The 26962-nt window shown below is 48.7% G+C and overlaps 1 protein-coding gene across 26 annotated transcripts in view; it reads left to right on the plus strand.

The window, feature by feature from the left end:
- The window catches only part of LRRFIP1 (LRR binding FLII interacting protein 1), a 142934-nt gene that overhangs the window by 109160 nt on the left and 6812 nt on the right, over nt 1-26962 (plus strand). For 16 of the 26 annotated variants that reach the window (XM_064485297.1, XM_064485299.1, XM_064485303.1 and 13 more), the window contains 9 exons: nt 6275-6310; nt 6729-6854; nt 8260-8331; nt 10439-10609; nt 13091-13183; nt 14046-14138; nt 15214-15306; nt 16720-16861; nt 19138-22174. In XM_064485297.1, the coding sequence (XP_064341367.1) occupies nt 6275-6310; nt 6729-6854; nt 8260-8331; nt 10439-10609; nt 13091-13183; nt 14046-14138; nt 15214-15306; nt 16720-16861; nt 19138-20876 (2565 nt within the window). In that variant the 3' untranslated portion in view covers nt 20877-22174. Of the gene's footprint in view, nt 1-6274; nt 6311-6728; nt 6855-8259; nt 8332-10438; nt 10610-13090; nt 13184-14045; nt 14139-15213; nt 15307-16719; nt 16862-19137; nt 22175-23346; nt 26848-26962 lie in introns of those variants that run through there. The other 10 variants (XM_064485316.1, XM_064485315.1, XM_010996331.3 and 7 more) reach the window with 6 other exon arrangements.

Consider the following 26962-nt stretch of genomic DNA (forward strand, 5'->3'; position numbering starts at 1 on the left):
GGTGTGACTCCTCCCGGGTTCTCCGCCTGGTCTGGCTCCAGCAAGGCAGGGGATTGTGGGCCCCCGACTGCCTGCCGTCTTTGGATTTATTCAAGCATCGTGATGAAGTCACAGAATAGCAGCTCAGCCTGGTCCCTCACTGGAGAGACTGCGGCCAGATACGAATGCCTCTGTCATCCGCCTTCCAAACCTGTGGAAAACTTAACGTAAAATGGGTTTAGCAGACCACCACCAACAGAGCGGCGAGCGTCAAACGGCCCTGTGTCCCCGGGCCTGGAAGACGAGAAGCTGGTGGTCTCTCGGTACCTGAGGGGGCCTGGCCAGGTCCGCCCGCCCCCCACCCATCTCGGTCCCTTCAGAGCCCTGAGTATGCAAGACTACCAGGGACTCGGTTGAGCTGGTTTTTCAGTTCGTTACAAACAGGTAATCTGTTCAGTCTCCTCTCCGCTAAGTCAATTGCTTGTTTACAAAGGTCGACTGACCAAGTTGAGCTGTTGGCACATTTAGTAATTGAAGGTCTGTGCCCCGCAGCCTGAGGGGCAGGCTGTGCTCCACCCCGTCCAGAGGGTTCATGTGGGTTGGGGACCTCGAAGTTGAGGACACCTCTGTGTGTGGCCCTTAGAATCCAGAGGCACCTCGGTGCCACCCAGGGCAGTCCCCGGGGGTGCGGTCATGGTGGCTCTCGGTCGTCTGGAGGCTGGAACACAGGCAGCATCCCTGGCATCTGCAGAGAGTCTGCAGGACAGAGCTGAGCTAGCCCTGTGCTCGGGATCCCCGCACTCGCCGTCCTCTTCCACAGAGTCTGCCCAGTTTCTATGTTCAGAATCCCAGGCAGTTACACCACTGGAAGTGGGGCAGGTGTTTGTTTCAGGTTTGCGAGACCAACAGTGTTAGTGGGTGTATTTGGCCTTGTTGATGGGAAGGCGGCCAGGATGCTTGTGCTCAGGCTCCCCTGGTCCCCCTGCCTAGGAGGGAGGAGCGGCAGGGACAGGCTGCGCCCAGGGAGGGGCCCACTCTCAGCCCCACTCCCTGCCCACCCTCTGCAAAGGATGCAGGGCAGGAAGGGACTAGGGAGTTACAGGACCTACACTTCCTGAGCTTCACCTGGAAAGATGAGTAATGATATACTTGCGAAATAAAACCATCAAAAGACCGGGCATTGGTGACCTGCTTCTCTTGAGCGAGCTGTCCAGGGCTAGGAGGGTTGTCACGGGCCACTGTGGCCTGCGGGGAACCATCCTGGCCTGATGACCCATCAGGAATGTGGTTCCAGGGGGCAGTGTGAGCGAGGGCAGCGAAGGAAATAGGACCCCGGGGCCTGGCGGGGCAGCCCTGGGAGGCTCTGGGTGAGGAAGGAAGGCCAGTGCCCCGGGGCGGGGGAGGGGAGCTCGTGCCAAGAGCAAAAGCAGGCAGCCTGATATGCAGGGAAGTGACAGCTTGTCCCGCTTTTAGAAAGTGCAGGTGCCTCAGCTTCCAAAGATGCCACGTGGGCCGCAGCCCGTGGTCCTGCAGCCTTGTGGGAAGCAGAGGGTGCCTGCCCCATCTCAGAGGACATGCCCTGCGTGACCTCGTGCTTATTTTTCACATTCCATAGGTGAGCCATGTTTTCTTCTCCAACAAGTCCAGAATCTTCCTCTTGAGGGAGTTGTGGTTTGTTCATTCAGCCAGTGTTTATCGAATGCCTCGAATGTTCTAGGCTGCAGGGATTTGCAGACACAGGCTGGGGAGGGAGGCAGACCTCAGCAAGTGGGCACACGCACCGTATAAAACTCAGCAGCACCGGCTGCGAGGGAGGGGCGGACGCGTCCAGAGAGCAGGGATCCGAGGTTTGATCCAGGCCTGGAGCACGTCCGAGGAGTGAGCATCGCCGGCAGAGGCCGACACAGCTGTGTCACCAGGCCTCAGAACCCACCTGCGTCCAGTGAGGTCGGGACGTCCTGCGTGGGGCCCAGGTTCACGTGCCAGTGTGTTTTCAGAGAAGCCTGGGTGGGGACCTGCAGCCTCAGCCCCATCTGAGCTGGAAAAACAAAAGGCAGGAGGGACTCTGGTCTGATGTGGCGGGAGGAGGCGGGGGCGGGGACTGGTGGCAAAACAGGTTTGGGATCATGAATACAGGAGCTCAAGGACAAGGCATGCAGGATGAGGTCAGTATTACTGGATTTAAAGCCAGAAATTTCCACTCTGATGGTAGACTCTGCTACTGTTTATATTGGGAGGAAAATTACCCTTAAAACAGGTGTTTTCTGAGCAGTGTCACTGGTGTCGGTTGGTTTCTCCAGAGGGGCCCCGCGGTGACATGGCTTCTGTGGTCCCATTTCCCCTCTGGGGCTTGGGGCACCACGAGGAGAGGTTCTTTGGTCTCTGGCCCCCTTGCTGGGGTCTCCCCAGGGCCCTCAGGCTGTGCTCTGTCTCGGGGAAGGCGGGCCAGCCAGATGGTGACATGCGGAAGCTGAAATCTGGAACCTCACCAGGCGTGATGTTTAAGTGAGCCAAAACAGTAACTTCATAGAGGATTTTATTCTGGGGGGAAGTGGGGGGTAATTAGGTTTTATCTTTAATGGAGGTGCTAGGGATTGACCCCGGGACCTCGTGCCTGCTGGACACGGGCTCCACCACTGAGCTGTACCCTGCCCCTAGACATGGTATTAGAAGGTTGGAATTAAATTAAAATGTGCTACTTTGAGCATTTGTTTTTGAAAGGAAGAGTCACCATAATGTGAAGTTTCACACAGATTTTTTGAAAGTGACTATTTCCTGTAAATTTTAAAGAATGCCTTTGTATATGCTCAGTTTTGACTATAAACTACCGGTTTACATATGTCATAAGCCTGCTCCTGTGACGTTTTCACATCGTTCAGTATGGCTCAGAAAATGAGGAAGAAGGCTCAGTAAGTGAGAAGGAAAGCTAGCAGCTGCCGGTTCTCAGGTGAGGAGCCACGGCCTCGAGGTCCCGGGGCCTGTCCGGGTCCCTGCTGCTGTGGGCTGGAGGGTCTTGGCACCTGTGGTCCATGGCATCCCCTGTGCAGCGACCACAACAGTGTCTAAGAACCCTTTCGTCTATTCTGTGTCTTTGTATGTTATTTTCAGAGATAAAATACTGTATTTTGTGTCAAATTAAACTCACGTCTGGGGTACTTACCTGTTCCTTTGCTGGGGGCGGAGCGGGCCGTTCTGCCTGCCCGCCGCTCCCTGGGCCGCCCTCTCCGCCCGACACCGGCTGCCACCTAGCGGGAGCCGGCGGGACTGCAGCGGCTCCGTGCGGCTGCCCCGCTTTCCCGGGGCTCCGCGTACTTCTTACATGGCAGCAGGCAGGCAGATACACGTGTCCCTTGTCACTCAGAAAACAGACACTTACCCTGATGTGTAAAATAGAGATTGGAAACAGTCGTTAAGCACAAACTGGCTAAACTCTCATTGAGAGCTTAATTTTTCCCTCCATGGTCTCTACTTAAAAACATGTCCTGAATTTTCACATTCTGAGTGTATTATGTATTTCAGAGGAAAGGCTTTTTAAAAACTCTTATAAAATGTGTTTAAATTGAAGAGAAAGCTATGGTTTTAGGTTTTTCTTCCTTATTTGGTGTTTTGCCAATTACAAAGTGATATTTATGATTATGGTGAAATAGTGCAGAGCAAAGGCCCCCACAAAAGCAATGTTTCCTGTCTAGTGCTTATTTCTTCTCATCTTTCTCAGAAGAAATGCTAAAATAAAGTGGGGGTCCTTCTTTTATGGGCAGATATTTTTGTAGGTGAACATAGGATTTCTAGAGCTTCATTTATCTGTACAGTATTTATCTATTGCTGACGCAGTCAGAAAAGGTACTCTAAACTGCAGAGCAGAACAGCAGCAGGCTTCTCCCCGGTGGCCTCAGTCTATTCAACCGAGTCTTCCTGTTCTACCCATAGTGAAATCGGTCTCCTTATTTTCGTCTCATTAATATTTGTTCTGCAAACTAACTTATTCTAGGGAATGAAGGCCTTGTGCCCAGGAGGTCTATTGAATGGATTCTCCAGCAGGCCAAGTGCTAGACAATTAGCTTTTCCTTAGTTATTTGACATTTTCAGGAATATTTTTATTCCCAAGTGGACAGAAGACCCACACTCGAAATGCCAGAATCATTCTCACAGCTCAGAACATCGGTCCAGGCTCCCTGGGGCTGTGCCAAGAACAGTAAGGTAGAACCATCTCAATCTGAGGCCATCTCCGGGTGCCCCGGAATACCTCGTTAGGCCAATGTGACATGCGCATCTGAAAGAACAAGTCTAGGCATATGCGTTTACAGTCACTAAATGCACTGCCAGCAGATGTCAGGTGGTGTGGTACACGGTTGAGAGGGAGCTGTCTTTCACGGGCTGTGACTGCCACGTGGAGAATGGAAAAGGATGCATCTGGACTGAGTATCTGGACATCTCCTGTGAGACACACAGGCTTGCTGGTCCTCGGAGGACAGCTGGCCACGGCCAAGTGGAGAGGAGAGTGCTCTGGACGCCAGGGAACACGCGCACACCTCGGGACTTATTTAGCAAACTGGGCACGAGGCCAGCATGAGTCCACCCCCTTGCCTGAGGGATGTAGCCCCTTCATGTCCTCTCCAACTCTCAGGACACAGAGGAGACTAGTTAACTGAGACAGAAAGTTCTTGCTGAAGACCCAGGTGTGCGCTGGATGGGTGAGACCAGGTGCAGTGGCTTTGGGAGCCAGGCCCCGGGGCTAAACTTGGATCCGTTGAGCAGGAAACCCTTGAGCTTGACTGTCCTGAGCAAAGAGCTGGTTTCAGAAACTGCCTTCTTTTGAATTAATCAAGTATTTTGTCTGATTCCATTGGGTCCCCTTGGTTGGTTGCTGAGCTCTCACACTTTGCTATGTTATTTCAGTGGTTACTTCAGGTATCCTGCCCTGGAAAGAAGTGGAAGGTTCGAGTGTGGAGGAGAGCAGGTGGCGCTCAGTGAGCCTTCTTGGTGGGAACTCGAGCAGTGGGCAGAGGACAGGAAGTGGCTGTCCTTACAGGAAGTCCCTGCCTTTACGGCGTCCTGACCAGTGCTTAGCACCTCCACCCTACGCTCTCCTGTGCACGACTGCACTGTGGGCAGGTGGCGTGTCCATTAGCCGCTCTGCGGTGGTCTTGGACCCACACCCATCAGGCTTTCTCAGCCCGCATTCTGGGTGGCCCGTGGGTGCCTGGAGGGCCCCAGGTCTAGGTCTACCAAATCAAAGATGTGGTCTGCACTCATCCTGAGCATCTTCAGTTGACTCTCTGTCAATCAAATTTAAGAACTTCTGAGCGCCCGGAGGTGGGATTAGAGGCATGATGGGAAAAGCCAGACAGTTTGGAGACCCTCAAGTGCAGAGTTCTCCTCACCTTCTGTGCTCTTTCCTGTGGGCTTTTGGAAAGGAGTCCTCAATGTGCCAAAAAGGGGGGGAGGAAGCAGAAGAGCAGGTTGGCCTCTTGAAGGATGCTGAGCAGAGAGAAGTAGCACCAGTGCTGCCGCGGTCTGTGACCCCGAGGCGCCCTCACAGGGCAGGCACCTGTCCTTGGGGTCCGTGCTGATTCACCATCTTGGGGCTTCTTAGGCTGCTGTAGGTCCCACAGAGGCTCCTGCCTGCGGAAGGGAGGAGGGGGGCCTCTGAGACATGTCCAAACAGGAAGGACGTGAAGAACCAAATTCTCGGGGCCCCCCTTTCCCCTTGGCAAATTCTCGTGTACTGCACCCACCCCCAGCCAGCGCCCCACACCTGGGCGTCCATCCCAAGATGTTTAAACTAGAATTTTCACGTTGACTCAGCTACGAGCAGTGGGAAAGTTGCAGTTGGCTCCATCGCTTTCTCGCTTTGGAGACCAAGGTTAGTCATAGTCGAAATGAACACTCTGTGTGGTTGCGTCTTCCGGCCCCTGGTCCCTGGTTGTAGACTCAAGTTCCAGTCTTAGTCATCGCAGTGGGTAAGCCAGGCGGGTGCTTGTCCTCTTCCACGCCGAGTCCTACACACAGCTGTAGAAACTTGCCAAGTCGGCCTGCTCGGATTCAATTCATTAACGACTCATCTTCCGGTGGAAAATGTGAAAGGTGAAAAACCACGCAGTGGAATTCAGCCAGGCCCACGGGCTGCCCACGGCCACTGCTGTGCACCACGAGCGCATCCAAGAGCCTCGTGGGTACGTAGTGTCTAAATCGCAGCGGAAGCCAGTGCTTTATCTTACTGTTACCTTACCCCCTAAATCCAGATGGTCTGTTTAATGCTGTTAAGTATTTACTACTTGTCCACTTTCCTCTCCAGGTTGAAGAGAGACCAGAGAAGGATTTCACTGAGAAGGTAAGGAATTTCTGTAGAGTGTAAACCATTAGGATCCTGAAATTTATGCATGAAACTAACAAGAAAGTGTATTCTTGATGTTTAATAAAGATGCTCACTGGTGAGTGAACAGGTCTAGTGCCCGGCTCACCAGGGGTGCACGACCTCCGGGGTCCCCGAGAGTCACTTCCGGTGTGTGTGAGAAGCCCTGCAGAACAGAGAAGGGATTCACTAGGGCCCAGGCATGGAGCTAAAGGTTAACCAGATAAATCCCAGGCATCCATGAGGCCCCTCGAGGCGAACCTCTTTGTTGCTTACCATAAACCCACGGAAGATGGTCCAGTTTGGAAACTGAATTCGAGCAAGGGTACCATAACAGTGGACGTGGAAGTAATTTTGGTTTTGGCTGAAATCCCATTTCATCTTTGCAATGTTGCAGGGGTCTCGTAGCCTGCCCGGCCTGTCTGCAGCCACACTGGCCTCCCTGGGTGGGACTTCCTCTCGGAGGGGCAGCGGGGACACCTCCATCTCCCTTGACACTGAAGCGTCCATTAGGGAACTCAAGGTAAGTCTGTCTGCTTACTCTGCTTACTCATGACCTTGGGAAGCCTTTTATGAAAATCAGTCTTCAAGTAAGGAAAGAGTTAACTTGTAAAATTCAGGGTCTTTCGTCTAGGTCTGGTCTCCCCCACCTCCCATAAGCACGGCCCAGTTGTGGTCTCCTGCAGGGAGCCGCCCCAACCTCCCCACCCAGGAGGGCGGATGTGTGCTGGAACCCTCAGCCGTCCCACTGCCCCAGGGAGCTCGGCCATGGTGTCGACCTTCCGCCCAGGGTGTCGGGATCTGCTGAACACAGATTACTCACTTCTCCCAACAATCCCACCTTGCCTTTGGGCACCTCGCCCTCTGCCTGAAATGTGCCCTGCCCTTTGTAATATGCACAGTATGTCTTCGGTAGATGTCATCTGGTGTTTCAGACATTCTTCCCTCTCCCATTGGAATGTGGGCATTATTCTCTGTTATATCCTTAACACACTGCCCTCTTTGTTAAAGAAATGAGAAATGTTGCATCTGAAAAGGGGACAATACAAAGGAAAGGTGGCGTTACCAGAATTTGTGTCCTGGAGAGCGAGCGGAGGCCGGGGAGGCCAGCGCATCAGAGTTGTCTTCATTTATGGAAGAGCCTTCTAGTCATTAGAACTAGTTGAAAGGGAGCAGCTGCCACTGGTGATACCTGAACAGCTGGATAACCGATTGCCATGGAGGCCAGAGGAGGGATTTGTTTGAGCACAGTGGGGATGGGGCTAGATTCCCCTGAAGATGCCTTCCAACTGTGCTTTATAGGAGCAATGTATTGACGGCTCTTCCTAAGACGTCCCTCCCCTGTGCGGTCCCCCCGCCCCCGTGGTTCAGACCTCACCGGCTCCAGGTAGACTTTGCCGCAGTCATGGTTGTCTCTGCTCTTGGGCTGTGAGCACCGTTCTCTTGTTCAGCGAGGGTGGACTGCGCGTCCCGCTCACGCGGACCCTGGACCCGGGCGTGTGGGCATAAACGAGCCTCCGCAGGGCAGGGGCCACGCTCTGCTGACTGCTGTCCTCAGCGTCTTACTGGACGGAGCACGGAGAACTCAGGGCCCCTGAGCGGTCTGTGCAGCAGGAGTTGGTGACCTTCCTCCCTTTGCAGGAGCTCTTTTGCCTGCTTTATAAAATTGTGTAAAAACAGATGAGAGACACCTGCATTTTGTACAATCGTGTGGAAAGACCGTATGAGATACACTGAAATTTGAATTGTTGTAATACTGAAATTTATTTTAACACTTAAAAAAATTAAGAGAAGATCGCTGCTCTGACTACACAAAATAAGGGAAACCACCCAAAGCAGAGAAGAGTCAGAGACTCGCCTCTTTCTCTGTGGTCTCCGTCCATCTTTGCCCTTGACATCATTTGCCTTTTTTTTGCCATTTCCCCCAGGAACTCAATGAGTTAAAGGACCAGATTCAGGATGTAGAAGGCAAATACATGCAGGGATTGAAAGAGATGAAGGTACCGGTTTACAGAAGTGTGGAGTCATGATATTAACCCAATTTAACTTTCGAACATCCCCCAAAAGACACGCAGACTGCATGCTTGCTCTCAGAAGGCTCTAGACCGTAGAACTAAAAGCAGCAGGAGTGCTAGCCTGGCTGTGTGTGCACCTCATGTTTCCAAAGGCGGGGCCAAGACTTGAAAAATGGTAACCCCTCCGCAGGCGAAGTTACTAACCAGTCTCCTGATGCATGTCTTGTACTCGCCCCCCAACCCCAACCCGGCTTAGGACCCGTTTCTCACTTCCCACAGAAGCGAACCATACACTTGAAGAGGGGTTTTTTTCCTTCATTTTCTGCAGTCATTACGTACAAATGATGCTTCGATTTAATTTGCTTCTCAACATCTGCTGTCTACCAATAAGAAAGTTGTGTTGCTGTGCTTCTGGAACACCCAATTATTTGCCTGCTGACAGTTTTACCAACTGAAGCAGTGTCTGAATGTGTATCATCCTGGATTTATTTGAGTAAATACACGGTATTTTTAGAAAGTGGACTTGCTGCTTTGTGCCAGCCAGTGAATTTAGTTGCTGAAGGCGGGGGGTGGGGGGCGGGGGGTGGTCAGGGACAGTGTTCTTGGTGAGGCAGCTACAGCAGATCACGGGTCCAGCATTAGATGGTAAACTATTCCTTCCTTTTCAACTCCCAAGTCTGAGTTCAGTATCACAGGGGCGCCAGAGGTGGCGAATCACATGACTAATGAATCACTTTCCTATTTGTCCCCTCTCTTTAAAAAGCGGGGGAAGTTGGGATTCTGGCTTTCAGCTCCTGCTGGAGTTGAAAAGGGAGCCACTACACCTTTGGGGACTTTCCTGCATGTCCCCCATAACAGCGTTGTTATGTGTTGTCTAATAGTAATTAGGATTATTGCTTAAACAACTAGTCATTTATATCTAATTACTACGCATTACAATAAAAATGATCATGACAGGAAAAAAAAAGAAAGAAAGAAAGAAAAGGGAGCCACTGAAACAGCCCAGGGATCACTGGTCCCACCTGAAGTCCTTGCCCTGGTCTGCACACGCAGGCGAGAGCAGCGCTGGTCTCCGCGAAGCCGCCTTCCCGGTAGCACCGACCCACTTGACCCCTTCTCTAGCCCTGGGCGCGCCCCCGTCTGTTCCGGGATCCCGCTCTCCCTGCCCTCCCGGGGCTGCCCCCCGCCCCCCGACCTGCCTGCAGGGCTGCGAGCCCAGGGAGGGGCCGGGGCCGGGGGGCAGGGGTATTTTGCAGGCCTCTTTCCCGGGCTTGTCTTTTCAAAGGAATGAACTTTGTCTTTCCAGGGCCTCCCCAGTGAGACCTGTGTGCCTCGATCGGTTTTCCTGTGTGTTGGAAATGTGAAATTCCGCTTAAACCTCTCCTAGTTCATAAGCCCCGACAGGGTTAACGGGCAGCTGGTGGCAGGTGTTCTGGTTTTTGTTCTGTTTTGTTTGCGCCCTGGCTCTGGCCCAGGTTCTGGTCAATGTGTCCTGAGTGATTACTTCAGAAACCTGTCCAACAGCCCAAGCCGCTGTGACGGGCTCCTGAATCACGCAGCCAGGGCTCTGCTGCCTCTGTGACCAGGGGCCTTGCCATCCGGGTGTCCCCCTCGTCCTAGTGACTCTAAATTATTTTCCTCCCTACACATAGTTAATAACTGATTTTCTGAGTAGTGAGAATTTGATCGAGTTGAAAAGGGGGACTTTCTGGGCATTTCCAATGGCATGTGTTTCTTTTTATGATTCATTTGCTCTAAAGAGATACAGTCTGGTTGGGGAGGGTATAGGTCAGTGGTAGAGCGCATGCCTAGCATGCACGAGGTCCTAGGTTCAATCCCCGGTACCTCCATTAAAATAAATAAAGAAATAAACCTAATTACCTCCCCCCACAAAAAGTACCTCCTGTAAGAGTAAAGAAATAAACCTAATTCTTCCCTCTTCAAAAAAAACAGTAAAAGGTTTTAAAAAAAAAAAAAAAAGGAAGTCTAAATTTAGGGCTGAGTTTTTTGGGTTTTGGTTAAAGAATACTGAACTAATCTTTGTTTTTTGTTTTCTTACTACAATTTCAAAAATATGCCCCGGTTTCCGCAGGACTCACTAGCAGAAGTTGAAGAGAAATACAGGAAGGCTGTGGTTTCCAACGCTCAGCTGGACAACGAGAAGACAAACTTCATGTACCAGGTCGACACGCTGAAGGACACACTCCTGGAGCTGGAGGAGCAGCTGGCTGAGTCCAGGCGGCAGTTCGAGGAGAAGAACAAAGTACGTTCCAGCGCGAGAGGGAGCGGTGGAGAGTGTGTCTGCGAGCGGTGCGTGCGGCGCTGGGGGGATGTTTACATGCGGTGCCTGTGAGATGGGAAGTATCGCCATGTGGTGTATGTGACAGTGGGAGACTGTGTACACAAGCGGTGTACGTGACGATGGGAGAATGTGGGTATGTGGCGTGTGTAATAACGGTGGAGCACATACAAATGGCGTACGTAACAGTGGGAGAGTATGTATGTGGCACACGCGAGAATGGGAGAATGTGTGTGTGCATGTATACACGTATATATATTTGATAGGTGGTACTTGTATATTATATATGTGTGTGCAGGGTTTTTTGTTTTTTATTTTTTTATTTTCATTTATTTTTTTGTATGAGTTTTTTTTTTAAGTAATAGTTCTCCACTTGTCCTGGATGCCCAAACAGTTAGGAATAAGAATACCATGCTATTTGCTGAGGGACTTTAAATGTTGAAAGGCACGATTCCAATAGGTAAACTAGAAACCATTTTACCAGGAGGACATTTGTGTGTTTTGCATGGAAGGTGAAATCATAACCATGAAAAACACCTGCCTATGAAAGAACCAGCGTGCTTAGATAAGGCATGACTGGACGCTGCATGGTTTTCCTGTTCATATACATTTCATGGTTTTTATTTTGTTATCTCAACACCATAGAGAAATAGTCAGTTGCCAGTATCAGGGATTTTAAGAAAATTATATTTATTTATTTTCTCTTGATTGGGAAAAGTCCCAGTTACTCCATTTAAGAATTAAATACCAGTTGGGGAGGGATAAATTGGGAGTGTGGATCTGCAATACTCACTACTATATATAAAGTAGATAAACAACAAGGCTCTACTGTACAGCACAGAGAACTATATTCAATGCTGTGTCATAGCCTATAATGAAAAACAGTACAAAAAGGAATATATATATATATATATATGTACATCTGAATCACTATGCTGTTCACCAGAAATTAACACGACATTATAAATTGACTGTACTTCTCTTGGAAAAAAAAAAAAGACTTCAGTACCTTCATGAAGCTCAGAGAAGGGCAGAGTCTTCTTTGGGGTGTCATTAAGAGCCACTGGGATTACTGTGTTAATTTACGACATCCACAGAAAGCATGAGCGTATGTTGAAATTGATGACAGCAGCTGGTTTGGCGAAGGCAAGGCTTAGCTGTTCTTTGTGAGATACAGAGCAAGGAATACCTGGTTTTCACATTACAAGGAATTAGCTGATTTATCAGATCCTAGAGTATTGTCCAATTTTGAGTCACTGAGATAAATAGATAATTTAAGCTGTGAGTGTCATTATCTCTTCTTCTAACTGGCTATATCCTCTGAATCCCAAGGGTTAAAACCCGGGTACTAGGTTTCTTTCTTTCACTCCTATAGTTGAGTTAGAAACTAAAGAAGAATTTTATCCATGAAGTTCCTGACAGCTGACCTCCGAAACAGAGAAACTTCACGAGACCCAATGTCACGTTGGAATATAGGCGCAGAGAGCATGTTCTGGACCCCACTTAGTGGAAAGACACTGTAATGCATTCTAAATCCTCCTCAAATGCCCTCATTTAGGCATCAGTCTGTAGACCAGAAAACCCCAAATCTAGTTCCAGAGAAGTTGGGTGATCCTGGAATGTTGTCCCAAGATGAGGACCATGGGCGAAGCAAAACCTAACAGACAGGTCCTGGTCACAGCTTGGAGGGTCCTGTCCCCTCAGACTTCAGGAGGTCGGTGAACACATGGTGATGGGTTGAGCTAAGACCAAATTCCTTTTAAAATAACCAGCTAGCAAATCTAGGGAGTGTCCCCTGCTGTCCCCTAAACTGTTGGCAGTTAGTTGGGTACCAGACCATCATTAGGGACTGCACGGCTGTGGCTGAGCTGAACAGAGACCCGAAGAGCCGTGTGGGCTGAGCCTCATGCAGGGGAGGGTCGGCCTGGAGGAGCGGGCTTTGTGCTGGCAAGTGCTTTGCTTCTTCACCTGATCCTGTTCTGTCCCTGGGGTACAGAGCTGGCCACCTGCTGTTAATGAGATAAACTTGCCAAAGTAGACCCTATTCATCGCCCTTTTATCCCAATATAACAAAGAGTATTCATTGGTATATTTCAAAATCGAGAATCATTTTATTATAAGTCCTTTGCAAAGTGCCTCCTCCAGGCCCCCAGCACACACAGCCCCATGGCCCTGAGCACAGACGCCCTGAAGGGGCCCCCTTTCCCAGGTCGTTGCTTACCTGTGAGCACATTGGGTCACAGTATCGGCTGCGTCACCTCCTCGGGCTGACTGTACAGGAGGTCATAGGGGCGTCTTCTAGGAAGTCCAGAGAGAGAGTTTCATGTTATTAAAAAGGCCTTGAAAACGGTGATGACGTGGTAACAGGTAACCAGGTTTGTATAAATCGTGGGACAGAGAAGTGTGATTCCATCGCAACTCGAGCGCTCTTTTCCTCCCTTACAGGAGTTTGAAAGGGAAAAGCATGCCCACAGTGTCCTCCAGTTTCAGTTTGCTGAAGTGAAGGAGGCCCTGAAGCAAAGGGAAGAGATGCTTGAGGTGAGGAGCTTCTCCTGTTTTTCTTTTCTTTTTGTGACTTAGGAGCATTCTGTTGGTTCGTTACTCAGGTTTTCTTGAAAGTGGCATTTAGGCTGATTCTCTCTGCCTCGCTCAAGGAGACGGTCCCTTTGTGAGAGAGGGTTCTCATTTTTTGGTGGCTTCATGTTTCTTTGGGGAGTTGTGCCCCTTAAGGTGTCCCCATCCTCATCCCTGGAACTGGGACTATGTCACCTTACACAGCAAAGGGGATTTTGTGGGCGTGATTAAATCAAGGACCTTGTGGTGGAGGATGACCCTGTGTTATCCGGGTGGGCCCAGCGTGATCAAAAGTGTCCTTACAAGAGGGAGGCAGGAGAGTCAAGGGCAGCAGAGGAGCTGTGACCGTGGAAGCAGAGGTCAGCCCCGTGAGGAAGGGGCCACAGGCCAAGGACTATGGATAGTCCTAGGAGCTAGAAAGGAGGGGAAGTAGAGTCTCCCTTCCCACCCGCACCGCACTGCACCTCTCCAGCCTCCAGAAGAGAACCGAGGCCCGCCCAAGCCTTGGGGATGCCCTGCGACGCGTTTGGGGCTTTGGAGCTCCCGGACACTAACACAGAGCTGATTTGTAACTTTTTAAAAACTTGACTAGAACTTTAGTGCCTATAAGTGAGAGTTTCCCTCAAGCTGGTTTTCTTCCTGCACTTCCTGGAGCTGTGATGAGGACGAGGATGAAGTCCAGCATGCTGAGAAGGAACTCGGCCTCAGGGAGGAAACGCAGTGCTGGGACCCCCAGGGGCGCTTGCTGGCTCAGGGACTGTCTGCACTGGGGACTCTCTTCCTGTTTAACCCTGAATCTGCTTTCTCTCTGTCTCCTATTCTTCAGGAAATCCGACAGCTACAGCAGAAACAGGAGAGTTATAGCAGGGAGATTTCTGATCTTCAGGAAACAATAGAGTGGAAAGACAAAAAGATAGGGGTAGGACTCTGACGTCTGTTCAAGTGGGTGGTCTGCTTAGCGAATGGAGTGCTTTCAGGGCCTTTGGTTTGCAAAAAGGCTTGTCTGAGTTTGCATGTGACCCCCACGTGACATAAAACTAATCAAAGAGAGACTACACTAACTGACCCCCGAGTTATTAACTCCCAATTGACACCCAACATGGAGATGCTCATTTTGTCAGCGTGAAGGGGCTCCCTGCCTACCTGTGACCAGCGACAGAGCTCAGAGCGGGGCGGAAGGCACTCCTCGGGCAGGTTAGTGCCGGGAGGCTCAGACCTCCTGGAATTCCCTGGGGGCCGGCGTCGCCTGGGCTTCTCCCCATTTGAGGAAGCTGCAAGGTGACAGGTGCTGTGCCCCCATGTGTTCCCACCTCGAAGCCTCCCCAGGGAGGCGTCAGGCCCTCTCCCTCCCAGCCCGCCTGCATTTAGGAGTGATGGCCAGGGACGGGGGAGCCCGTCTGTGCCTCTGACAGCTCCGGGTGCCCGAGCACGGCATCAGCCCGTGCGCACCGTGGCCGGCGCCTCGTCCTCGCCCCCATGGGCGCATCGCCCCTTAGTTCACTGATGTGGGGGTTTGTGTGGGTGTCTGGCGTGTGCATGTGTGTTTGCTTAGGACTGCTTTATGTTTATCTGGGACCACAAACACCGAGACTCAATGTGCAGAAACAGTCTCAACTGCTGCAGTAGTTGTCAATGGGGGTCCTTAAGCATTTCTTCTTCTTTATTTTTGCCTCCTTTAAGTGGGTACGTTGCTTCTGTTCATTCTCTTAACAACGCTGTGAAACCGCAGACAAAGCCAGGAGACAGTGTGAAAAAGAAATTTCCAGTGCCTTCGAAACGTTCCATGTCTTTCCCGGCAGCATGAGCATGAACGTCTCTTGGCTGGCGTGAACTAAGTGAAAAGCTTAACACTTGCGTTTGTTTGTATCTTTAAGCACGTTCTATAGAATGCCCTGACGATGTTAGTGTTTCACACAGTAGAAGCCCCCCCCACCTCTGGAGCCACCTGCTTACCTGTGCGAATCTTCTCTCTCTTTGCTCTGCCGCGCACTCAGGCATTAGAGAGGCAGAAAGAGTTCTTTGATTCCATAAGGAGTGAACGAGATGATCTTAGAGAAGAAGTAGTCATGCTGAAAGAGGAATTAAAGGTATGAAACCAAAATATAGTTTAAAAAAAATCCAGGTGACAACAGCAAATTCCAGGATTCTCAAGAATGAATGTGTGTGTATAGCAGTGTTAATTAATTTCATGCCATTGATTTTAGTTCTGTTTTTTAATTTTTTTGATGGGGGAAGGTAATTAGGTTTATTCATTTGTCTCTTTTTGGAGGAGGTCCTGGGGACTGACCTCATGACCAGGACTTCATGCGTGCTAAGCATGTGCTCTGCCACTTGAGCGATACCCTCTCCCCTTAGTTCTGTTACTAAAATCACACTGACCCCAAAGAGACATGTGACGTCAGTGAAGGCTCTGCTGGGGTGTTTGCAAGCACCTCTGATCTTGGAAGCAACTCTGATTTCCAATAACATTTTTGATAGGCTGTCTAAATTTTTTCTCCAACTCAGTAAGTTCCCCGGGATGCTACTCAAAGTTAGACAATGTATTTGTTTCTTAAATAAAAGGCTCGAATTTAAGGCCCTCTGTAGCTGGACGGTGGTCTGGGTGACTGGACTTTGAGGTCCAGTGGGTGTAGGCAAGTTCCACATCCTCCCTGGCCTTGGCAGGGGGTCTTCAGCTGCTGGCTGGACACTGAGTTGAAAAAGCCAACGGGCAGCACTGGGGGTCAGAACTCAGGGTGGACTCTCAGCCAGACTGTAGGGGGCGGCGTGGGGTCTGGAAGAGGTGCCTGATGGCTGCAAAGACCGCGGAAACAGCAGTGTCAGCTGCTCACACTGAGGGTCAAGGCCAGAGCCTCGAGCCAGCAGGGAACGGGCTTAGCACTCCGGTCCCCAGCGCTGCTCTTCCCCGGGCGTGAGTCCCCGCCTGGGCCAGGCCGGCAGAAAGAGCTGCGGGCGCTGGGAGGAAGGGACCGATGGGAAGGCAGACGGCCCGGAGTTCGAAGAGTAGCTGTTTTTAAAGTGTTTGCTCGTAGTGAGCATGAATTCTGTTTCTTTTGAATTTAACAAACATGCCAGCGGCCAAGTTTCATTCACTCCTTTCAGAACACGGACGTCTTTCTTTGTCTCTCTCTCTGCTTTTAAAGAACACGCCCAGGGCTGTAGAAGTCGAGATCACTTTACAGTGACTTGCTTCACGGTCTGCTTTGTGGCAGCCTACCGGCCACTCCCTCCAGTTTAGAAGGATGCCCTTCGAGTGCCTTGTCACCAGCACAGTAAGACACAGATGGGCACGTGCAGGAAGGAAGTTTCCCTGGAGGAAGACGTCCCCGGCCTGTGTGTTGATAGACTATTTTACAGGGCTGGTACCTAGCACTTCTCTCTCTGTAGTTTTTCCCCTGCTCAGGGAAAAAAGGGTTTTCTTTTAAAATTATTATTTATAGAATGAAGTTTAACCTTCTGTCCCTCGGTGAGTATTACGGTGAGCCTGTTTTTGTTCCCAGAAACATGGAATAATACTAAATTCAGAAATAGCTACCAATGGAGAGACTTCGGATGCTCTAAATAATGTTGGCTACCAAGGTTCTCCGAAGATGACAAAGGAAGAGTTAAGTGCTCTCAAGGCGACAGGGGATGGGACGCTAGGTAAGTACTTGATTTCTTTGATCCTTCGCCTTCCAGTCAGCATTGATTCACCCTCCATGCATTCTTAGAATTGAAGTAATCACCAGTGATCAATTAACAATCACCCAGCATGCCGTTGGTTCTGTCACTTCATGGGAACTTCTTGCCAAACGATGTGATCACCCACCTGTGTTGTCTGGCGTGCACCTGTGTTCAGTGCTCACCACCAATGGCTTAAGAATACATTTCTTTTGCTTCTCAAAGCTCCCAGCGAGACTGTGAATGTGAGGAAGGTAGTCTCAAAATTAAGTGACCATTTTGACAGTACTCTGGTTTTCCTCAGATATGTGCCAAATACGGCTTTTTAACTTACTCTGTTGCAGAATTGTCAAAAGCTCAGAATAGCAGAAGCTGTAAAGTAAGTTAGTTGACCGTATTCACAAGCCAACACTGCACATCCTGTGCACCGTTGAGTATTTTGGGAGTGTGAGGTACTGCGGGCAGCAGACGGACAGGAAGCCTTGGATGGAGGGGAGAGGGACAGGTAGCCCCAGGTGGTCAGTGTGCTCAGTGTGGAGGGTTTCCCTCACCAACAGGAGTCTGAGTATGTCTGCCCCTTGGTCAGAGGTGCTGTTCTTTTGTACGTCATATTTTTGCTTCTGAAAGAATAAAAATTGGGGAACCCAATAGATTATAGGGATATTTTATACAGTTGGCAAATATCTGAAAAGATTCACCGATTAATATTTGTCATAATACTTGGCTTTTGGATAAACCTTCAGAGTCCGGCAGGCAGCCTGAAGCTGTAGCTGGCAAATAAGGCCTCGCTTGTCATGGGTTGGGTACCAGCGCCTTACAGAGGAGCTGGAATAAGACCGGGGGCCGTGGCTTTAATTTCCGTTTGGAAGGTGACTCATTGCCTCATTGTCTTGATGGCTGTTGAAGAAACACAGCTCTTTTCGTTATGTGAAAGTTGCTGGAAGGAGATAAAGTGATGGATTTCCGTCCTGCCTTTCTGCTGGCCACCGAGCAGCTAGAATTGATCGTGCTGCTCTTGTTCAGGTAGACGTTTGTAAATCCTTGACCGTGCTGTGTCACGGACACTTAAAGAACTAGAAACATCAGTTTTGTACGTGGTCTTCAGCATATCTTTGGATCACGCATCCCTATCAGTAAAGAATTGTGGGAACTTCCCAGTGTAGGTGTTTATTTTTTATTTATATATGTGTAATATTTAATGAACATGAAATGTACATTATAAAACATAGGCAATACTAGAAATTTGTAAGGGGCCAAGCCAAGCTAACTCTCCGTGATGTCCCGCCAGTCTGCCCATTTTCCCGGGGGAAGTGCCCAGCTGTGGGGACTGCTGGTCCTACCTCACCAGGCTCTGACTTTCAGTAGCATGGTCGCTCACATGCTGGGGTGTTTGTTTGGAAAATCTGAAATGTAACTGTTCATTGCAAATCAGGAGCAGGTTCTTTAACTCGTAACTCTTTAATCGATGGATGATTTGTTTTGAATTAAGTGGCCTCTGGACCTGAGGCGTCTGCCTCCTGCTGGAACTGCTCCCCTCCCCGCAGGGGAAGCAGCACAGGTGTTGAGGGCACAGGCCGCTTTCCCAGGAAGACAGCGATTGGAGGGGCTGGGGGGTGGATTTCTTTTGACCTTCATGAGCTGTTTCAACAGTGGCTTCCTTGAGGTTGACCTTGAGGCTGAGTTTTTCAAGGTGAACTGAATGTTTCTTTTAAAAATTTGAGGGGGTGTGTGGTAGAACTCAGCGGTGCAGCACATGCTTAGCGTGCACGAGGTGCTGGGTTCCATCCCCAGTCCCTCCATTCAAAACAAACAAACAAAAGATTTGAAAGCTGCTTTTAGAGCTGTGTGAGATGCAGTCTGATAGCTGGAAAAGTCCGAGTGGTCCCCGTGTGCATCTAGAAATGGGAAGAGAGGACACGAACCCCCGGGCGTCCCGAAACCCCCGACTGTGGATGGTTCGGCTGCCTGGCGCAGAGCTCGCTCTTATTTGTTACAACTTAACTTCACCTTTGAACGTCAGTTCACCCCAGTGGCACCAGCAGCTGCTCTCACCTCTGAGATGGCTCTGCTGGGCGGACGTGCTGCTGCGATGGGCGCTCTGCCGCACAGACCTGGCAAAGGCTCCTGTGCCCTGTGCTTCCTCGGTGTGTCTCTGTCTCTCGGAGCGGGGTTGGGGGGAATGAGAACCTGTGTTTACGTTGTCTGTTAAGTGGTCACCACATCATGGGGTCCCTTCAATTTTCTCAATGGTCTTTTAGGAAGAGCCAATGAAGTGGAGGTGGAAAGTGGCATGGTGGAGAATGAGGGCAGAGGAGCAGTCTTGCAGAGCACTGGGCAAGAGCAGCGCAAAGAGGACCCAGTAAAGGACTGTGTGGACACAGAGGTGTTGCATCCTGGTGAAGGTGCCGAGGACCAGACAGCCTCTGAAGACAGTGCCCCCTCCCCAGGAACATTAGTAAATGTCAAGAATGAGGAACAGGGTGAGAGCCAAATAGAGAACACATCCCTCCTTGAAAACCCAGAGCAGGTGGAGTCCAGTGAGGTCATAGACACGCCAGGTGACAGGGCTGGTGCTTCCCTTGAGCAGTCCGGATGTCTTTGTGCACTGGATGATGGAATCCCGGGTCCTGGGATTGGGCAGGGTGGTGGTGATGCCCTGGAGATCAACAACCAAAGTAAAGAATCTGCAGAAAAACAGGAAAAAGAAAACCAGGAAGATTGTCAAACCAACGTGGAGGAGATTAGCACAGAACCACGCCAGGAGTCTGCTCCTTTGCAAGTGTCTGAAGTTGAAGGGCAGAGCAGTGCAGACACCCATGAGCCAAGTGGGAGCCCCACAGAGGCTGTGCTAGAGGCAGGGCTCACTGGACTTGGGGAGCAGGTGGGCACAGTAGCGTCAGGTCCTCCAGGGTGCAGCGATGACACAGTGAGTTACTGTGAAAAATGTGTGGTCGATGCCACCAAAGAGTTGGACCCAAGCATAGGGCATGATGTAGAGAAAGAACCTGCCCGCCAGGAAGCGGCTGAGCCCCAAGAGGTCCCAGTTCCGAGCACAGAGGTAGGTGGGGAAAACAGTGAAGAGGACGGAAGGGAATCAAGGGATGAGGAACCAATGGAGATGGAAGTGCAAACCATTCCTCGTTCCCCAGCAGCCAGCAGCAGTCCTCAGGTGGCACCAGGTCTGGAAACGGCAGCTGCCGACAGTGAAGCCCCAGCTGGGAGAGACCCCGACGGAGAGAAGGATGAGCAGCAGGGAGAGGCACTGGACTCATCCCAGAAGAAGGCAAAGAACAAGAAAAAGAAAAACAAGAAGAAAAAATCACCAGTACCTGCAGAAACGAAAGACACTAAGAAAGAGTTTGCATTGCAGACCCCAGATTTAAGTGAAGGAAAAGAGGTAGAGCAGGGAAAACCCACTGACCAGAAACCAGCTGTCGAAGTGCAAAATGAAGTGACTGAAAACCCAGAACAGAGCATTGAGACAGGAAGCAACGAAGATGTGGATTGTCCAGGAGATCCTAAAATTGAGTCAGAGAGAAAATTTAGCCAAGATGATTCTGATGTAAACGCTGAGGCAGGGAGAGCAGTACCTGATGGAGACACAGTGGATTCCGAAGATGATGCAGTTCCATCATCAGGCACCAGTGCCAGTGACAAGGGATTGGGCCACGGTGTGGTAGGAGATGATGCTGAGGAAGACAGCGCCGCCCCCAGCAGGCCTCCGGGTCCAGAGAATGAAGTGCCTGGCCACGCCCTGCTCGAGGACCAAAGTCCCTCAAAGGATGCTAACGATGCCTCTCAAACAGAAGACACAGAAGGGCACATGACATCAGAAAGTCTAAGTCAGACGGGCAGGAAGGACCTAGATCACATTAGTCTAGAAAACGATGACTCCGCCCCCGCAGGCGAGTTGGGGGACTTCAGTTCAGAAAGCAGGGAAGAGATGAGAGGCCGAAACGGGAAGGGTAGGAGCAAAGAGGAGTGCTCTGTGTCGTAGGTCGGGGCGGGGTTTCAGGGAGGGACCATGGACTGCACGGCGAGTCCAGTGTGCGAGACTCCACTGCTGAGACTCTGAAGATGCTCTTGACTGATACAGACGCCCCGATGACCATCAGCCGCCAGGCTAACTACTGCTTCAAGTTACAGACCGTGTAGGTTTATCCTGCATCATGAAGGTCATCACCCAGATGAGGAGGACACTTCTGTCACCAGTGTAAGTTCTAACGGAGAGCATCCCGGGAGCGTCACACAATAATGTATGCTGCCTATCTTTCTGCCTAAAATCAAAATAAAAATATTTAGCATCTGCCTGAAACTGATCTGAAAGTGGATATTCTTGACCAAGTGTATCAGCATCTCACTGAAATGACCAAATAGTACCCTGAGATTTCCACATTATGAGCATAAGGTAAATTGGTGTGTCTCATTGAAATATATGTGCTTTCATATTTGATTTTGACATGTATAATATAACCTGTAGGGTATTTTATTTAAAAAAGGATATAAACAGCCAAACAGCATAGAGGTCACTGAGTGATAAGATTTGCACCTTAGGACAACAATTAATCATGTTAGGGAGAGCAAATAAGCATCTAGGAACTTCTTACTTGCCTTTACCTCATAGAAGGATTTTATTGCAAACCAATACTTTTGGATCTCATTGTTGAGGATTCTTGAATCTTTTTGTAGGAGATTTTGCCTTCGTGCTGATTATGTACCAAAGTCATTTTCTACAAAAATTTAAAAGAAGATTTTTTTCTGGAAGAGATATATGTTGAAATTGCATTTCCTACTGCAATGTTTGGGTGGGAGAATCATTTCTAAAAATTTTTTTAACTTTAAAATTACTTCTCTTTCTGTTTGTCTAATCACTATTCAATAGAGCAATATAAAAGAATACTCTTCTTGGACAAACTGCTGATTAGACTAGAGCAGGATAGTTTAATTGTAGAATCACTTTTGGTATTTTGGTACAAATATTTTCATTTGCTGTTTTTTCCATCTATTCTTACTGGAAATTTCTTGTTTTTATCTTCCTGAACAAAATATATATTTTCTATATAAAGAAACTTTTTTTTAAAAAATAGTTGTAAAGTCAGATTTTAAAAAATTGTAAAATATTAAAATTACAAGGGACTGTACAGTGTGAATGCTGTTGATACTTCACGAGATCACTTGAATTCATAGTATTGTCACATGATATATAATTAAATGCAAAAAGACCAAAACCTCAACAACATTTGATGCAAACATGTTATTATGTAACTGAAATAAAAGCATTTTGTAATTTTACAAGCCTGTGATTTTGCTCTTTGTGCTGCTTGAATTCTGACTGTGGCTAACGTAAGACCTTTACAGTGGTGTCTACTTCTGGTGGCTAATTCCCAGTTGGGGTTCTGTGAAGGTCCCATTTGTCAGAAATGAATAACTTCTCTCTTGGCATCTAGACCGGGGCTAGTGTTGGCCCATCCTTGAGAAAATTAAGATCTTTCCTCCTAGAATCTACTGTGGTCTGTGGTTCTGATGAGGAGCCCAGCTGAGAAAGGTCTCCATTCTGTTGCTCTGCTCACGTGTGCCAATACTTTGAGTGTTTTGAAGAGTATACTGAAAATATCAAATAAATATTGACTATTTCTGCATAAATGTCCTGACACAGAGATAATGAGGCTGATCAGCTCTCTCTGTTTGCGCCATGTCAAAAGAGGACCATGGTCCTGCCTGAGAGGCACGTCCGAGGGCTGCAGAGGGCTTTGCGTGGCTTTAGTTGATGCCTCTGACTTTAGAGAAGCTGCATTCATACTGGGCTATGCAACAGGAAATAGGTCCCATTCCTCCTTTCAAAGGCCTCTGGGGAAGTGATTCACCTACCAAGTGGTTAGATCATCAAACCATTTTAAGTTCTTTCCTCTCTTTCCCGTGTTACTCACCAGCAGATTTAGGGCATGCTCATATACTTCACATCCCTCAAGCCAGCCAGCCAGCCGTCTCAACTGTTCAGTCCTTCGTTTAACTAGTAAATATGTTGGTCGCTTCATGTAAGGAAGGTGCTGTGCCCGTGAACAAGCACAGGGGACCCAGCCTCTTGTGGGAGCAACTGCTGAGAATTGGGAAGTGAACAAAGAAAGGAGATAAAGGTTCTGAAGAGCCACAACATTTCTAGATCATCTAAGAGCCTTCATTATGAACACTAGTTACTCGGCTCCAAGGGCGAAATGATGTTCTAGCCCCGCCCAGTAGTTAACGTGCACATGAAGGCCCTTGAATGATCAGGAAATGGTTGTCTTTGGTACATTCGGTGTAGGAAGGCATGGAAGGATATAAGTCAAAAGTTTCAGACTCAGAAAAGAGTCAAAAGGTTGTCTTCAGCCACATCCCCAGAGGGACCTGGACCACTGTGGTGTCACTCCGATGCCGAACAGAGGAAAGCGCTGGCCACTGATACTCTTAAATGGGGGGATATTTTTCAGGTCCAAACCAGACCGTGGTGGCTGTATGTAAAATGTTAATCTTCCTTCAAAAGTGTAAGTATAATTATGGGTTCATACAGAAAACAGGGAAAGGTAACTGAGAATTTTGAATTATAGGCTATTTTATAACATACAAAGGTTGGGAAGCAATAAAGATTTTTAAAAGAGTGCTCAAGAATGAGCTGTATTACATTGACTACTTTCTGGAATGTTGAGTATTTCCAGTTAGTGGAAAATCTGACCTGAACATTTAAATTCCCACCGTCACTGGGACCCTGGAACACTGCTTCTGGGAGCTTAGTTTAGGGTTCCTGTTTCTGTTGATAGACTCCTTCCGTAGGAGACCGCCTTGTACAGTGTGCCGCCACAGCCACTGAAGGGAACACAGCAGTAAGGGTCGTTCCAAATGTCCACGTTCCAGAGGTGTTTGTGAGTGTGTTGTGTTCAGAATATATGCTTATCCGGCGTGGTGATCTGATACAGAGAAAACTATCTTTCAGCAGGAAAACCCTTTCAGCCTTTCTGCCCCCTTACGTTGAAGACATACGTATTTTTCGAGGTGTGAAAGGCTTCAGCTGTCCCGCTGGACTGAGGCCAGCAGCGGCTGGTGCTGACGGCTCCCCTCTGTACAGGCCTCTTGGGTGCCATAAACAGCAGGAAAAGAACCGCCCTCAGCAGCCCGCCCCGTTCTTTTTCTTACAGGAAGGAGGCGCGACCCTGACGTGGGAGCCACTTGGGGAAAGTGCAAACTGACCGCGTGAACTATAATCACGCTGAGCCAGTGCAAGGTGGGGGCGGAGAGAGGGCCATACCTCCTCAGGGGATTTCTTGAGACCTCGGTCTTGCGTTCATTATCTTTGCCAGCGTGGAGGGAAGGTGACCTTCCTCTGCAGGGGGGAGAGGAAGACTGAGGCCCGGGATGGTTGAGATCAACCCACAGAAGGGAAATTAGATTCTTGATAGTATATTACTAAGAGCAAGCTACTTAGCCTCACTGTGCCTCATTTTACTCTCAGAGGTTGGGGTTAGAGTGGTGGTGAGGATCAGACCCAGGTACAGCACTAAAGAGAGTTAGTGCTGGGTGACTGGTTGTCGCCAGTGGTTGACCTTGCTGCAGCCTGGACAGCTGTGGTCACAGCCTGCAAGCCAAGGAAGGGCAGACAGGAGCGGGGCGGGGGTCCTGGTGCCTGCTTGCTGCCCCCGTGACTGTCTCACCATCTCCCCACTTGGTTTCTTGTTTCACCCTTTAACAGTATACTAAAATAACTTTTTAATTGCCAATTCATGTTAACTTCCCAACATGAAAGAAAACTCTGAGTTGGAGGCATTGTGACTGCATTGTCTTTAATGCTTATAATCTGGGCGTTGGAAAGCAGTGATGAACAAGGCTGCCCAGTGAGGAGAGGTTTACGACACTTGTTAGTGTCACAGTCATTACCCGTGATGCACCACTGCTCACTTCACAGGTGAGACCTGTTGATTTTTAAAACTGCAAAAAAGCAATACTCGTTTTTAAAAATTTTTTTGTTGATGTATAGTTGATTTATAAAATTATATTTGTTTCAGGTTCATAACAGCATTTTGGTATTTTTATAGATTATATTATATCTAAAGTTATTATAAAATGTCAACTATATTCCCTGTGCTGTTCAGTATATCCTTGCAGCTCACTCATCTTATACTTGGTAGCTTGTACCTCTTAATCTAACCCTCCACCCACATTCTGCCCTTCCTGCCTGCCTTCTCCCTCCTGGTAATCACTGGTTACCATCTGTGAGTCTGTTTCTGTTTCATTATCTATATATATATTATATAAATATTCATTTGTCTTATTTTTAAGATTGCCCGTGTAAGTGATAACAGTGTTTGTCTGACTTATTTCAGTTCTCGTTTTCTTTGTATTAAATAATTTTACTTTTTTTTCCAGTTTCTTGAAACTATTTAATCTTCTCCAATTCTGCTTTAAAAATGTCTCCTCCTTAAAAGTTTCATTTCTCTCTCTCCGTTTTTTGTATTTTCACCTTAAGACTAAAGACCAGATTACCCGTGTTTTATTTTGGGTTTTTTGCTAGCGCTATTATTACATTTTAATATTTGTTTTTTACTTGCTATCTAAGATATTTGAGGTCTTCTAATAGAAAAAAATTGTAAATATATATATATGTGCTTCGAGATCTTTCTCATATATTCCTTCCAGTATATTCAGTACTTCTTATGATGCTTGTGGTTTTTGTATGTGGGAATGTAAAATATATAAGATAAAATAAAAAGTGATACTGAATAAGAGGCAGGTTTATAATGACAAAAATTGTTTTAGTGTTGGGTAGGTTTATGGAAGGGACGATAAAACAGCTGTCAGAAGCAATTTGTATGTAAATTAAAATGGAACTCATTTATCTTATGCATGACATTTTCTGGTTTCATTGATTTTGTAATTGTGCCTTTCAAAATAGCAGCTTAGGGTGTTCGGAAAAACAATTATGGAGAAAAGCATGTAACTTGGATTAGGACGTGAATAGATGATTTTTTTTTATGACAACAAAGGTGCACTGTGTATTAGTTATTTCCGTTTCACGTAGCTGATCCAGAGCTGGGCAGTGTGAGAGCACTGTCCCCTCAGGAGGAAGGGCCTCAGGCCAGTCCAGTCTGACTCAGAGGTCTCTGTTTAGATCCAGAAAAGAGTGAGTGCAGTGGTGAAGGGTGCAGCCCTGGGGGCCTTGGGAAGGCTTCGGGGCCGGGTCCTCACCTGTGGAAGAGGGGCGTGGTAGCAGTGCCCACCTGTGGGTGTCACCAGGGGTGGTGTGAGCTGCTGGACAGAGCCCGGCCCACAGCCAGGGCACAGCATGCGTTAGCATCAATCACCATCACATCATCCTGACTTTGCCTGAAAACTGATGCAGGATTTTTCCCCTAAAATCCTCCCCAGGTCTCCGTATCCCTCTCTGTACTCTCGAGTTTGTCTCACTCAGCACCCCATTAGAGAGATGTCTGGGGGACTTCTAGGTGCTTATGTATATGTAAACTACTGTATCGGGGTGGGAGGAATCACAGGACCTTGGCTACTGCTGCCGTCTTCCTCAGAAGAGTGACAGCTCTTGACAGGTGGGTCTGCAGGTGTATTGTCAGCACACTTAGGATTCATAAGCCTAGAGTCAGAACTCTGCCCTTGGTGAGTCTTTGAGAGAAATGAGAAAAGGTAAACACTTCTGGGCTGGGAACTTGGAAAGCCAAGACTAACGAAGACACTGGTGCCATTTCATCGCGATTCTCCCTGTGTCTGTACCTTGCTAATGACGTGAAACCATAAAGCCTGTGAGATTTTGTGTTGCAGTGTGGTTTGGCCCTAGAGCTCTTGCATGCTAACCCAGAGTAGAAGATTAGCCCGTTTGCATGCAGCCGGATGCTGCCCTGATGAGACAAGCATGTTGTGGGCGGTTGGCCCTGCTCCACCTCCCCTGGCTGAATTCCTCCCCAGTCCTGTCTGTGGCCTCGTTCGCTGTGGTACGTGCTTACTACCTTCATCATCAGTTCACTAACCCCAGTGCTCATTCTTCAGTTTAGCTGTCTGCTGAAAGGGGCAGTCCACGAGGTCGCCTAAACCTGTATCTTTCTGATT

This window comes from Camelus dromedarius, chromosome 4, assembly GCF_036321535.1.
Source record: "Camelus dromedarius isolate mCamDro1 chromosome 4, mCamDro1.pat, whole genome shotgun sequence".
Taxonomy (NCBI): Eukaryota; Metazoa; Chordata; class Mammalia; order Artiodactyla; family Camelidae; genus Camelus; species Camelus dromedarius.